General features: G+C 36.1%; 1 protein-coding gene across 1 annotated transcript; it reads left to right on the top strand.

Moving 5' to 3' along the window:
* The first annotated feature begins 5127 nt into the window (after window positions 1-5127).
* LOC21401934 (coumaroyl-CoA:anthocyanidin 3-O-glucoside-6''-O-coumaroyltransferase 1) lies at window positions 5128-7284 on the top strand. Its single transcript, XM_010104658.2, is given in 3 exon segments — window positions 5128-6189; window positions 6192-6711; window positions 7227-7284. Coding segments are annotated over 2 exon segments (1449 nt in total). The 5' UTR covers window positions 5128-5255; the 3' UTR covers window positions 6707-6711; window positions 7227-7284.
* The last annotated feature ends 8976 nt before the right edge of the window (window positions 7285-16260 follow it).

Here is a 16260-nt window from a genome sequence, read left to right as displayed (position 1 = left end):
ATTAATAAAATTTAATTTCGTTAATAAAGAGTAGAATTAAAATTAATTAAACACATTAATAAATTGTTATGTCTGTTGTTGTTTATAGTTCAAATGCCGATTGACAAAAGTTGGACTTATTTGAGGAACTAATTGTCGGATGAATATTGGAATGGGTTATCTGCTTTTATTGACGTCGCCAAAAATTATGCAACTTCAATTGGCCATATCAGTTGTCCTTGTGTGAAATGTAGAAACCATGAAATGCATCGAGTAGAAACTGTGAGAGCGCATATAAATCGATTTGGTTTTGATCCATTGTATAGTACATGGATTCACCATGGTGAAGTAGAAGCGGATTCAGGTGTCGACCTAATAGTTAATCAACCAGTAGACGAGATGTTTGCAGCTTAGAAGACGTTGCTTTAGAGGAGTACGTTGAGGAGGAAGTCATCGAATCTGAAGACGATGATGACATAAATGATGATGTGGACAATCAATAATGTAGCAGCGACGATGAGTAGAATTTAAGAATAATAATCTTTGTCCTTTTTCTCAGCTTTCGTTTTAATATTATGATCTTCTGTGAATTTATAAATATTGTTATTAATGTGAATTTGTTCATAGGCATTGATGGCTGGTCTGGTAGCGACTTGCGCTGGCTCTTTAGGGGGAGCACAGCCTCTTCCCGGTCCTCACAGAGCCCTCGCATTCTGTGAGTTTGGTATGTTATTCTAACTTTTTTCCCGTTCTATCATATAGTAAATAAATGTAGTAGTACATGTTGATTTGAAATGCTTACATATGATTACAGCACCTAAACCTCAACAACGTAGAGGTCGAGGTGGGGCGAAAGGTGATGAAATCGCCCAAAAGGTCCTTCAAGACGGAAAAATCACAGTAGAATTTGATGAGGCGGGAGGTACTTGGAAGGCGCTTGGTAAATATGGTGCTTGGTTTGAAAGTGCAGTTGGTATTCATACCAGGGATATATGCGAGCCCTTCCACGATGCTTGGAAGGACATTAGCGACATGGACAAGAGGACAGTTCAGAACCGGATGCCGGTATTTTTTTATGCAATAATTTGTATAGTTTATACTAAAGTTAACAATGCGTTTTAATGATGTGAAACTATTTTGCAAGAACTAGTTTAACATGGACTACAACTATAAGAACGATATTCTGAGGTCTGTTGTTGATAGGGAGGCAGCAAAGTGCTACAAGGACTGAAAAAGTTCTCTGCACCGCCACTTCAAACGCTATGGTAGAGAAAGTCTCCCGAGTAACATGAGGAATCAACTTCATTAGGATCGTTGTTGCGATAGGTTCTCCAACGACAAATTTCAAGTAATTATAGAATTGTTAGAACTTGATGGTTTTTTATACATAATTTCAAGTAACTATTACTTATTATAGTTAATTATAAACAGAAAATATCAGAGACAAATAAAACTAATCGTAGCAACCAAAAGTATCCAAGCTTACATGGTCGGGTATCGTACTCTCAGAATCGTAATAAGAAGGTTAGCACTTATTTTTTGACTTCATTATCGTATTTACATGTTTGTGATGATTGTTCTGGGTGGCACATCTTGCAGCTATGGTGTGCCGAAATCTTTTAAAATTATTTTTTTACAGGTTTTGATTTTTGGATCATATGAAAAATAAGTCGTTATGCTGCCGAAATTTAGTTAGAATTTAAGAATTTTAACAAATGTAATTTATTTGACAGTTCAGTCCGGAGACCTAAGAGCCGATGTCTGCCATAGACAATTGGGCGGACATGCATCGTCACGGGGCCTCTTGGGTTAATCCCCAAGCGGAACAGACTTTTGCAAGTATTTTTACTTTTCATATTAAATTTTTTTATGCTGAAATAGTGGTTTTATAAGACGTAAAAACAATTATAATGTCTTATATTATGTAGAACACCCTGGAGGAGGAGAGACAAACGCAGAGAACACAGTCTACTTCAAGCTTGACTAGACCCGCCTTTGACGAGCGTAGGGTCTTGGAGCAAGTTCTTGGTATGCGTAGAGGACATAAGATAAGAGTGGGTCCGACGCTCTCCCAAAAGCATTACTCCGGGGCTTCTCCTTCCTCTGATGGTTCAAACTCGGATGCAACATCATCGGCTCAACCTAACCCACATGTGAGTCGTTATTTAAAGAAATCGTACCAGGAACAAGTTAAGATTTATAACAATCAGGTGAAGGTGTTAGAGTTGGTGGCTGAATTACAGCCAAACATCCAATTACCTACGATTGATCATCCAGAACTAATTGACCTAGACGCACTTCTGCATCCTTCAGATGATGACAGTCCTGATGATGATTCAGCTGTTGGTGATGCTGCAAACTTAGACGATTAGTTTCGTTATATGTATAATTTTATTTTTCACTTTATTTAGACTTTTATATTTTTTTAAACATTATATATGCACTTCATATAGTATTCATAATATATTTTATAAATTTATTTAGATTTACTGTTTTTAATATTAATTTATATTTCACTTTTAATGTATCTTAATAAATTATATTCAGTATGTAACATAATAATTTTTAATTAAAATTATTAAAAATTAATTAATTGCCATTTTTTAAAAATTATAAAAAAAAAATTATTTCGGTTTTTTGCGTCGACTTTTTTAGATTTGTCATCACAAAAAAATGAGGTTATTTACGACGACAAATTGAAATGTCGTCGCAAAAAATTATAATATCACGAGAATTTTACAACGGCGTATTAGCGACGCCTGTCGTCGCAAAAACATTTTGTCGTCGCAAATACGGTTGCGACAACACTATGTCGTCGCAAAAAAAGTTTTTGCAACTAATTATTTTCGACAACAAATCTGCGACGACACGTCGTCGTAAAAATCGTTATTTGCGACTATATGTGGGTTTTTATGACGACTTTTTGTCGTCGCAAAAATACCTTTTTCTTGTAGTGATTTTAGGTCTCACTCCCGTGCGGTGACCCCTATGGTTTCCAAGAAGATTCTCAAGAATGGTAATCTCATCGACGTTACTGATGGAGGAGCTTGGCCCAGACTCCAACACCTGAGTCATCTACCATCTTTCCCTATTATTAGTAATTAGTAAATATTAATTGACAACGAAATTTGTCAATGAATAAGAACATTTTGAAAGACTTTTGTTAAATACATACTCACATATGCAGCCTCAGTAGCATCATTGGCCCAACCCTTATCCTGATGGAAATGTTGATCATGCCAATTGTCGATCAACGACTGCAGCTGTCGGGTCTCAGTATTTTTCGTGTTTACCCTGAATTCATTTAAATTTCTATTTTTGGACTGTGACATGGACACGAGTGTCAATCATCAAAAGATTCAAAACTATTGTCAAAAAATTATAAAGATTTTATAATAATTGACAATTCCTTCCTTTTTAAGCAACAAATAATAATTATAATGCAAGTTTATAACTTTTTGCCTTTACATTTGAACTGTGGAGTGGTTTCCCTCTGAACTTTAAATTTTAACACATTTTGTTCGTGGCCATTCTTTTACCATTATTATAAGTCTCTTGGCCCTTTAATTCTTCATATAGTCAATCTTTACTTTTTTAATCATCGCTCTCTTTTCCTTTTTTGATTTTCATTCGTTTATTATCATCCCTAATTCACATCTTCAACCAAAAGCTACGCGGAACCGGCTACTGGCAACATATATAGGAGCTTAAGTGATGCGGTGCGAAAAGATTTCATTTTTATGGTGTGTTGGGAACATTTTTAAGCTAAATAAGGCAAATTTTTCGATTTTAATGGGATCTTATAGCGATGTCAGATTTGGACGATAAATATGTATTTTCTAGGTAGAAATGACGCAACAAACTTAACTCATCACTTTGCCACAATGTGAGATGTTTTCAAGCCAATTCAATCATTTAGGCTTTCAAAAGGTTAGTTTTTCAATTTTTAGAAATTATCATTTTTGTAATAAGTTGACCTAGAAAATTCAGATTTCAGTTCAGATTGCGTTTCCTTTTTTCCCGTGTTTGGCTGTTTCAATTCTGGTTTTCAGTTCAAATTTTTTCTTTTTTGAAAAATTTTGTATTTTTATTATTTTTTTATTTTAGAATAGGTTAGTTTTCAGTTTTCATTTTGCTCATATATATATTTATTAGACACCCTCTTATAATGAAAACTAATTCAATTGAATAAAATTTCAATTTTTTTTTTCTCAATTTTCTCCTAAATTCCGGTATTTTGTGTTAATTAACAGTTTTTAAAAGCAGTTTTTCTTGGTATTTTATGTGAATTAACAAGCTATAACTGATCTTTCTTTCTATTTTTATTTTTTAATTTTATTTAATTAAGTTTTCGCTACATCATTAAGTTAGATGTTGTTTTAAAATCCTTAGAAACTTAGAGCCTTGTAGCTCTAACTTATTGTTAATGTAGGACTTAAAATATAAGACATTCTTTTAGTTAGGACAATAGATCTGGCTCCCCAAACTACTAGTCAAAAAATAATGCTTCGCAACAAGATTGAACACTTTTTCTTTTTTGAAATGTTAGACAATCTTTTAATGAAGTACTCAACTAATAACCAAATCAGGTGAGAGTGGTCACCACATGTGGGTAGGTGGTCATCAATAGGAGGGGAAAACGTGATTTTTATCTACCAAATTTGTAACACATATATTACAATTTTCACAATCTTCATGAAAGAAGGCTTAGAATGCACTGCATGTTTCCACTAAAAGAACTAGTAACCACTTATTGAAATAAATTTGTGACCTAAACAATAGTTCAAAAATGTGCTTTAAGTAGGTTTAAATTTAGAGTCTCAAATAATAACCCCAATTCGCGAAACCCAATATGTGAATTTTGATGTTTCTGAATTAGATTAAGTTGGGTTGGAGGTCTCACATATTAGTAACGGATTGAGGTTTTTTCAATCTAAAGTAACGGGATTCTGATTAACTCTCAGTGTAATTCGATCTGTAAACAGTCCTAATTATTAAAATTTAGTACCAAAAAAAAAAGAAAGGAAAAAAAAAAAGAAAATTGCCTGCGACATGCGTGACCTTTTATTTATTCAAATTAGTAACATAACAATTTGATAATCATATAGAAATAATTACATAAAATGCCTATTATTGAAGCGGTATATGATTCTTGAACAGCCCCTTACCTTTATATAAAAAGCCTAAAAACAAATCTCATACAATTAAGGATTTCTTTTTCCGTAATTTACATTGATCAACATTCAACGGGAATTCTCAAAATCCTCACAATATCCATGGCGCTGCCGAATATGGAAGTGAAGGTAATCGAGCAAGCCAAGGTTTCTCCACCGCCAGGCTCAGTCCCAAAAACCTCTCTTCCTCTCACTTTCTTTGACATGCCATGGCTTCTGAATTGCAACCACATGCAACGCGTCTACTTCTATGAATTTCCTCACCCTACCAACCACTTCTTAGAAACCCTACTTCCCTCTCTCAAAAATTCTCTCTCCCTCACCCTCCAACATTTCTTCCCCTTGGCCGGCAACCTCGTTTGCCCTCCGCCGCCCGCGAAGCCTAACATTCTCTTCACCGACGGCGACTCCGTTTCCCTCACCGTCGCCCAGTCCACCGCCGACTTCCACTTTCTCTCGGCCAATCACCTGCTACCCGTCCGAGCGTTTGACCCGTTCGTCCCCAAGTTTTCACCCACACGTTTGGAAGACGGCACACGTGTGGAACCTCTCCTGGCCGTGCAAGTCACCGTCTTCCCCAACTTCGGCATCTGCATCGCCGTACAGAGAAACCATGCGGGGAGCGACGGGAGGGCGTTTCACCACTTCATGAAATCATGGGCGTTGCTTAGCAAGACCGGCGGAGATTTAGCCCGGCTTGATCGAGAGCTACGGCTGCCGTCTCACGACCGGGCGGCGATCAAGGACCAATATGGGCTTGAGCTGGAGATCTTGAACGAATGGTGGAGTTTGGGGTCGACAAGTAAAGATGAGGACGAAAGACGAGTCCGCGATGGTCGTACTATTCACAACATCCGTAGCACGTTTCCTCTAAGCCAAGTCCAGATGGAGAGACTAAAGCAGTGGGTCGCAAAACAATTGGCCAATGACAAAAGCTCGTCGTCGTTTCACATGTCATCGTTTATCTCTACTTGCGCGTTGATATGGGTTTGCTTGGCGAAATCGGTAGAGAGGAATTCCGCGTTCAACACAGATCGGAAGAGAGGAATTCCGCGGTCAACACCGATAAAGATGACGAGCCTTACTACCTCGCCTTTGTAGCGGAATGTCGAAGTCGCGTCGCGTTTCCATTACCAACGACCTATTTTGGAAATTGCATGACAATATGTTTTGCAACGGTAAAGAGGAAGGAGCTATTGGCAGAAAATGGTATCGTCGCGGCGGCTAAGGCCATTGGGAAGGAAGTCGGGGAATTGAACAAGGAATCTTTGAAGACGTTCGAGAATTGGTTGATGAAGTTCAAGAAAATAAAGGAATCTGGGTGGCAACATCTTACCGTCACGGGCTCGCCGAAATTTGGTGTTTATGAGGCGGATTTCGGGTGGGGGCGGCCTAAAAAGAGCGAGACGGTCCATTTTCGTGATGCGACTACGATTTCTCTTGCTGAGAGTAGGGACCAGAAAGGTGGTGTCGAGGTTGGTTTGGCGCTAAACAGGGATCGAATGAGTCGTTTCAGTGTCATCTTGGAAGAAACCTTGACGGGGTTGGCTTGAATTGAGTTAGGTTCTCATTTTTCTTCCCTTCACCTTTTTTTTTTTTTTTGGTTCTCTTTTTTCTGTTATTGTCGTTCTATACTTTTCATGTCGTTTCTTACTGTTGTTGTTTTCTTCTGCTGTTATTTTTTTTTACAGTTTAAACTTTTCATGTTGTCTTTTTTGCTTGTTTCAAATTATTGTCGTTTTCTATTGCCGTAATTGGTCAAATTTATTTTAATTTCAGTACTTGTCGTGGGTTATGCTATTTTTTTTTTTAAAGTTATTTTACTTTCAGTACTTTTCGTGGGTTATTATTATTTTTTGTTAAGTTAGGGTGGGGGAATTCATCTCATCACTTTATGGTAGAATCAGGTGTGAAATTATTATTAGACTATGTCTATAAAGCATAATTACTGAGTTATGCTATATTTTCTATAAATAATTATTGGTACTTAAATAATACTAGTTACACATTTTACATAAAGGATGTCAATAGGACGGGTTTGACCCACACCTAATTATTTATGGGGCGATGCAGGTCAAGGCATGTTAAGTGGCTAACAACACAAGTTGCTACCTTTACACATTGAATGATCAGATATTGACTTAGTTTGGTATTCATTTTCCCTCCTAAAATCAGTTTGTAGCAAAAGACAACTTTAGCTTTCAGATTATGCGGGAATTAGTATAGTACAATTAATAAAACTTTTATAATACCCCTAATGAAATTTAAAATTTACAATCTTCTCATTCTAAAATTCACTCATAATATAATATAATATAATATAATACAATATAATATAATAGTAATATCATAATTATATTCACAACTCTAATATTATTATTTTATCATATAATATGATATTATAATATTATTATAATTATTTTAATAATATGATATTATAATTTTAATATAATTATTATATGATATTGTAATTATTATTTTATAATATATTATATATTATATATTATATTGTATTGATATAATTATATTTATTATATTAATAATAATATAATAATTAATATAAATAAATATTAATATATTCTTATAATTCTAATATTATTATATATTATAGTGTATTACACAGTTATGATTATATAATACATTAATTATAATTTATTTGTTTAATATAATATAATAATAATTATATTGTCTTATTGCTCGTTTATCGTTACACGTACTTACCTTTAGTTTGCTGCCGGGTCTGAAGTGCATATTGTGGATTTCGCGTTCCTCTTTAAATGTGGACGTAATACCTATAATATATGAATATTTCCAAGTCTTATTCGCCCTTTTTTTATTTTTTATTTTTACGATATGTAGAAAGAGTGAAAGAAAAAAAAAGAAAGAGATCTTTGTGTGTATTATGTTTTGCATTGTGAGATATTGCCCCCCCTTTTTTTTAGAGAACTTTCATATCGAAAAGATATAATAGTCCCATTTCGCGTTTGACACACAGATTTTTTTTTTTCTATGAATAAACATTTTTATTAAAGCCTGGAGGCAGCAAGCAGAAGTCACATAGAGACTTCTTCCTCTAGAGCTTTAACATTACTATTATTACGAAACAAAACCTTTCGAGCAAGCTTATGAGCCAAAACATTATCAGATATGGGAATCCATCTAAAAACGATCTTAGAAGGATCTAAGATTGCCGCAACACTATGAAGAAAGGATAAAATTATTGTGTAGTCCAGGGGAGGCATTATGGCCGACAAAGCCTCCATGCACACTTTAGAATCCCTTTCCACTACGAGAGGGCCCTCGAGAGGTAGAGAGAGCCTAACCACAAGCTCACAAGCCTTTAATTCAGCGTCTAAGGCCGAACTTGCTTCAAGGACTTGAGCAATCTCTCAAGGACATTACCGTGACAAATGCGCAAAACTACTTCAAGCCCTGCCTTATTTCCCGCAAAAGCATCATCACAAGAAAGCATATTACAACCAGAAGGACAATCACCAGAAAGGAAACTATCTACAACTCTCTGATACCTGAGATTTTGCCGCCAAAACTCACTTACGATCATTGAACAAGCAGTTGATCACCTCTAATTCGCGCCTCCTGCAGTGGTCTACGCTTTTAAGCACTCGCTCATTCTGCATTTTCCATAGCTGGTAGAAGCATATGGCACCCCAAATAATAAATTCTTCAGATGGAATATCATAAGGGGGTTCAACAACCATTCGACACAATCAGCTTCATTCTGAAGAGGTAAATTGTCTCTCTTAATGCCCCAAGGACCATCAAACCAGACGAATTTTGTAAATAGGCACATAAGGCAAATATGAGTATCTTTCTCCAAAGTACCTGCACAAACTGAACACACAACGACAGTAGAAAACATCCTCATCCGGGCCCAGGTAGGAAGGACTCCTTTCGCCATCCGCCACAAGAACACTTTATAGCACTCATGCAATCTCCATTTCAAAATTCGGTTGCCCAACTCCCACTTCATATCCTCCCCTTCATTTGCTAGGAACTTATACGTGCTCGTGACTGAAAATTTACCTGATTTAGAGGGCCTCCACATCAACATATTAGAGATTGCTTCCGTAAAGGTTTAGTCCTCAAAATAGCCTCGCACGACTCATCATCAAACAATTATCGAATTAGGCTAACACTCCACTCCCTAAAGTTCGGGAGGAGCAAATATACTGCTTTTTGATAATCCAAGGGGAAACTAGCTGCATCCAAGCATCTTGGATTGAAGGCTACTCTGGGAATGCCCGATTGAAGCCAGGGAACCTAAGGCCTTAAACATATGTCGATTGATCCACCGTCCCCCACAAGAGCACGACTCCTTTTCGCTACTAAGCTTCTCACACCGAGGATTCCCATCCATAGACTAGAGTCAGATCTATTGAATTCAACATCCTAAAAAGATCCCCCTCAAAAGTATTTTTGCTTCAGAAGGTTCACCCATAACACCGGCTTATCTGAAGCCAATTCCCATGCCAACTTAGCTAGCAAGGCACTATTAAAGTTCCGAAAGCTCCTAAACCCTAGCCCGCCACTCACTTTCGGTTTGCAAATCCCCTGCCAACAAGTAAGGGCCAGAAAACGAAACCTATCTGGCCTACCCATCCACCAAAATCGTCAAAGAATCCCATCCATGTCATCAGACAACCCTTTTGAAATTTAGAGGTTGATAGTGAATAGATCAGTATAGCTCGCGCCACCACATTGATCAGAGTCGATCTACCCACCCACGATAAGGGTCTAACCATCCACCCTTCTAATATCTTAATCAACTTCTCTTTGAGGAAAGTGAAAATAGATCTGTTGCGAGAGAGAAATAACAGATTGCCAAGATATTTCTCATCTCCTTTTATTTATCCCATTCCACAAATACATATAATGCACCATTTATCCTCTGCTCCAACAATTTTGGAGAATAGAACACTAGATTTTGCCTTACTCACACATTGTCCCGACCATCCTTCATAGAGGTTAAGGCATGACATCAGGGCTGTAATCTCGCCTTCATTTGCGCGATAGAAGATGAACGTTAGTTAACGCCCAAAATTGTTATTCACAAGCGGTCAATTATAGCGCAAAAAGATGGTCGTATCCATAGAGAGGTGACAAAAGTAACAAGAAAGATTAGTAGAAAAGAACATTATGTTGGCCCAAGGTTGAATATTCTCATGCTTTGATGATAACAAACACAATGTATTATGTTTCTAATGATTCTATTTTGAGTTGTGTATTTAGAGTAATTAATGTTATAAATCAACTCAAGAAGTATTTTGCGGAATTCAATGCAAATACATTCAAGATTGACAAATGCAAATTGAAGAAGGAATTCAAGGCTTGAAGTGCTAAAATACTAAAGATCAAGAGCAAGCAAACAAAATCAAGCTGGACAAGTACTAATAAGTCTTTATATCTCCTTAGTCTTGTATTTGATTTTGACTTTATACTATCATGATTAATTCTTGTTTAGGCTCATGCACACACTCACATTATTCTTTAAAAATGAGACCAAACTTAGTGCATAATGACATTTGGCTTAAAAGTACAAATTTGTGAAGATTTGAGGCGAATTAAGTGTCAACCGGTCGACCTATGTCGTTCGGTGATAGAGAAGGCTAAATGCACCGGTCGACCGGTGTTGCCTCAACTGGTCAACCGCTCTGGTCGACCGGTTCTGTTCAACAGACACTCAATAAGAATGTTGAACAACCCGAATTCAAATTTGTCTCAACCGATCAACTGCTCCGGTCGACCGGTACTGGGTAAACAGGCAAAAATATAACCATTGGCAAGAGAGGTTAAATAGACAATAGTCATTTTTCTCAACAATGGATTTTGCTGAAAACAGAGAACGAATTCACAGCTCCAAAAATCAAAAAGAGAGTTCTCCATTGTGTCTACATAATCATCATCTTCTCTAAATCCTTAACTCTCTCACACATTATTGAGCCTACCTTGAATTATCTTGTGATAGTGTGAGTTCATCATCTCCTAGTGATTTCAATTGTGTAAAACTATTTATAGGAGTGTATAACTAAGTGCTTCACTACTCTTAATCATTACTTTGGTATTAGGTTACTTGGTTGGTCGATCTCCGTGGAAAATCGACATTGTGTAAGAGGTTAGGCGAAGCCCCGGGTAGAAAGATTCTCCTTCTTGTAAGAGGAGTGATCGTGCCGGAAAGTCGATCGAATAGTGGAAGAGGTCGAGAGGCGGAATATCTCGGTGACAGTGGATGTAGGCAAATTTATTTGTCGAACCACTATAAATCTCGTTTGCATCTCTCTAACTCTATCTCTTTAATTTCTGCACTTTAAATTTGATTATTGACATTGATTGGTTTAACTCGTAGTGATAAGTTTATTGAACTCATTGTATGATATTAGATTGGTTCATCTTGTGTACATCAAGTGGTTGTGCTATTGCATTAACTTACATAATTTTATGTACACCAAGTGTTTGATAAAAGTACCTTGTTAGATTAATTGTCTATATTTAGTTTTAATCCTTGAATAATCGTATAAACTCTAGAAAAATATTCAAAATCCAATTCACCCCCCTCTTGGGTAGCCTTATTCGGGACAACACATTAGAGAAAGGAATGAGTTTTGTTGTGATTTTGTTGCTAATAAAGTAAAGAAAAGAAAGGAAATTTATGTGAAGAAAATTCAATAGTAAAAACGGTAAGGTGTCAAGGATCCCTTATGTTTCGTTCACCAATTTAAGTTTTGATTCACAAAATAAAAGGATAAAATAAATTAAATCTCTATGTTGACTCTGAAAATATTATTATTACAAGCTACCCAAAATTGACAATATATCAATTTTTACAATATTGCAGTAAAAGATAATTTGTAAAATAATTTGAATAACAAAATAGTGCATGATAAAATTATAAAAGAAAAGCGTGACTAAACTCATATAAAAATTGGCACACAATATTTTGAAAAATAAATGAAAGATAGATGAGATTTAATTCATTCGAATATTGAACATTACAGCACAATGAATCAAAACTCAAATTAGATCACTAACAAATATTCATCTCTAGCCTCACTAAAAGAACTCTAGCCTAGCTTGCAAAATATTATAACAAGTTTTAGAGAGAAAATATGAGAATGACAGCAAGACGACAGAATACTGAATATGAAAAGTCTCCCTCAAATCTTAGGCTAACCCCTTATTTAGAGTGTTCAGAGGTTGCCAGACAAATGAGAAATAAATAATCAAAATGGAAAGTTACAAAAGAAAAGGAAATAAAATAAAATTACACATAAATTAGGAGAAATCATATATATAATTTGAGGAGAAAATTATGCAATTTGCTTTGATTTTGGAGAAGCAATCAGGATTTAGCACCTCAAGTGGACATGTATCGCTAAGAGAATGGACATAACAAGTCAACTTGCCACGTACCGCGATCGGAATGGCTGGTGTGTGCTGTCGTTAAGAAATGCTGGCCGATAGTTAGGGTCCTACTCAGATAAATGGCGCACGCAGAATGGTTGAATGGGCTGGCAGAGAGTTGTCGCGGGGACAGCTAGGGACCAAAGAGGGTAGCTGGCACACGCGAAATGGCTAGATAAACTGGCACTACACAGATGTGGGGTCCACGCGGTTGGAAGTTTAGATGCGCCAGAGACCGCGCGGAGTGCAAACGCGCGCTCTGGGAGTCCTACGTGCTGGTGACTCGTGCGGCGCAAGCTGGCGGAAAGAAGCGGGCGCGAAGTTCCACGCTGACTGATGGGGCCCACTGGACTCGGCGAAAGAAACCGGTTCACCAATCAACGACTAAACAGCTTTATAGAAGTCCCCTATATCCGATAAGTGAATCTCACCGTCCTCTGCTCTTGATTTCCGGCCAAGGAGTAGTTGTGAATTCAGGGAAAGTATGAGGTTTCCTAGATTTGTACAGCTTTTGGGAATAACCATATATAGGGAAAAGTCGAAGATGATATAAACCTAAAACTTCAAAGACGTCACCATCCTATAAATGACAATCATATCTAGACATGATATTTATTAATAATTATCATTGTTTGAAAGGCCTAGACATAATATTTAGGGCGCATTTAGTTACGACGGTGGAATGAAAATGGAATTAACTATATTTTAACGAAAATAGCCTTAATTTAAAAGTAACTACATAATTAATTGAAAAAACAATCACATAAGTATTGTAGAAAAGGGATGCCACTTGTTTTAATTTAAAAAAAAATACAGAATATAGTATATTTTATATTTATGTTTAAAGTAGATGGCATTTTTTTAAATGTTAGAAATTATAGCATATGTTTAATTTTTATTTTTATTTTAAAGTCCCCTTCTCCCGTTTCTCTTTCTCTCTCAACGGCGACGACAACTTTAACAATCTCCGGCGGCGACTTCCAAATCGTGCGTTTCAAATCGCGACGTGCTCTCGGTGAACGTCGGCTTAGAAATTCAGGTGGCACCTCTTGAGTTTTCTCCTTGAACGTCTTCTCAGCTAGCTTTTTGCAAGAAATCATCGAGTTTTTTTTAACTAAGGGAGAATAATCATGGAAGATCCTTGACTTGAGGACTAAACTTCATCAATTTTAGAAAATTAACATTGAAAAGGAGACAACTACCCCTTAGAGTGCATGAGTTTGGATTTTTACTCTTTATTATTGATTAATATCTTTTTTAGTCAAATAATTATATTAGTTAAAAGGATATTAATTAAGAGTAAGGAGTAAAAATTTAAATCCATGCACTCTAAAGATGAGTTCAGTAATTTTTATTGAGAAATTTTCTTAACGAACCGAGAAAATTTTTTTTTTCAAGTCCAATTTTTGCAAATGGAAGGAAAAAAAGGAGAATAAGGAAAATAGCATAAATATGGAGGGTACTTAAAATAAGGATTATTTTTATAAATGCCTCTTGAACTATATACTTTATCTCAAAGTGCTCCTGATTTTTTAAAATGATTCAAAACATCTTTTGATATATAGAAAACAGCAACGTGTAAACGACAAGAAAACAGCATGTCATTTCATGTCGTTTCAAGAAGCAATATGTAGTTTGGTGGACAAAAGACAACATGTCATTTCATGTAATAAAACGCCATCCTCATCTCCAACGTGTAAACGACATGTCGCTGGTAAAAAGCAGTCCCGCAGCAATAATCGTTTTGTGCCTATCGTAAATCGTTCGCTCACAATTGTTGCTCTCTTACTTTTGGTGTCGCACATATGAAAACGACGTGTTAGTCTTTACAATTAATGTCGGTTGCTAACCAAAGCCATGGAATGAAGATATATAAGCAACAAGGGCGAATTTCCGTCGTAAAAATAACATTTCGCGACTCTAATGCTAAGGTCATTGTCTGATCCCACTATCTTGGTGGGCATTTTGTCATTTACCGAGTAAGATCTTACAAATAGGCTAAAAAATTAAACGGCTAAGGGAAAAAAGTGGATAATTATACCTCGTTCATTTCACCGATTTGAGTTTTTAATTTTAATTTTGTTACAGTTAAAAGCTCTCATAAAAAGTCACATCTAACTTTTTTACTACAGTCAAAAGCCCTGACATAAAGTCATATCTCAACTCAAATTAAAAACTCGAATCGGTAAACTAAACGAGACCTAAGAATATACTCGAACAAAGTTCACGCCTAACATATATATAATGCACGTTTCTAACATGAGAATTAATACGTGTCCTTACATTTATTGTCGTTTAAGTTATGTTCCTTCTCCGAGTTTTCTTGTATTTTTTGCTTGCCTTGTTGTTGTTTTTCGTTTTTTTTTTCTTTTCTTTTTTTTTGGTAAAAATTGAGTTTCTCTAAGGAAATTAGGCACGACCTAATTTGAATACCAAGAAAGATAATAGCGAACAAGAAAAATAAGAACACAATCACATTAAAAATTTTATGCAGGTTCACCAAATGTCCAAAGCCGTGGCACCTAATGTCTAGAGCCGCGGTGCTCTACTTTTTTTTTTTTTTCTAGTTCTTGTTTGATTAGGCTGCACATAAATAACAGTTTGGGTAATTTGCACATACAGTCTCTAAATTCTTTAAGTGACCGTTTAATCTTTTTCGTCAAATTTTATTAAATTTTTAGTAAAATATGTCACGTGATCTATTATGTGACTTATTTTTTTAATAAAATGACTTAAATGTCCCTATTAGAGAGCGGGAGGAATGGATAGCGGCGGAGGAGAGAGAGGAATGGGCGGAAACAAGCATGACATTATCTCCATTGCTCAGACTCAAGCTTCATAGAACATACCCATTTCTTAAAACTAAAACTGGGTTTAATTTCCAAAGAGAACGTTTCACAGAGATAATGTAACGCCCTGAAGAATTAATTAAGATTAATTAAGGTAATTGAGATTATTAGTGTGCCTAATCTGAATTATTAATTGAGTTTAATTAATAAATGTTTCTGACACGTGTGAGTTTAAATAGTTCCAAGGTATTTAAATTATTCTCAGTAATTTATTTTAAACCAGAAGTGTGTATGGGCGTATTTCTGGACTGCTCCTTTAAAATGTTGACACATGTCATTTTCTTTTCCTTTTTCTTTTCTTTTCTTTTTTTTTCTTTTTCCTTTCCTTTCTCTTTCCTTTCCCGTGCACTCTCTCTCTCTCCTTCACTCTCACTTTCTCCCGCTCACTCTCTCTCTCTCTCTCATTTGTGTCCCAAATCAAACGGATCTTGAACCAAGCAAAGATTTAAAAATGTTTTCAACGTCAAGAGAAGGATTCGAGGTAAGATTACTGAAAGAACCTCTCTTGAATCACAAGTTTTTGAATTTCAAAACTCATTTTGGTTCAAATAGGATTTTGATGGTTTTTTAGTAAAACTAGAGTAGAAATTGGAGATCTTGGGTTCTTTGGACTTGTTTTAGGACCTAGAACCCAGATCTAGTGGTTTCCCTTTGAAAAATCTCAGTTTGGGACTGGATTTACAGGCTTTGGATTGATTTCCGTGAGCTTCTCTCGCGCAGCTGATTCCACCAGTCGACCAGTGCGGTCGACCGGATCACATGGAAACCGGTCGACCTATGCGGTTGACTGGATTGCAGGCTGACCGGTCGATCGGTGTGCACACTACCGGTGCACACTA

This window comes from Morus notabilis, unplaced genomic scaffold (assembly GCF_000414095.1).
Source record: "Morus notabilis unplaced genomic scaffold, ASM41409v2 Scaffold333, whole genome shotgun sequence".
Lineage (NCBI taxonomy): Eukaryota > Viridiplantae > Streptophyta > Magnoliopsida > Rosales > Moraceae > Morus > Morus notabilis.
Note: the sequence above shows the minus strand (reverse complement) of the source record. Positions and strands in the feature narration are given on the sequence as shown.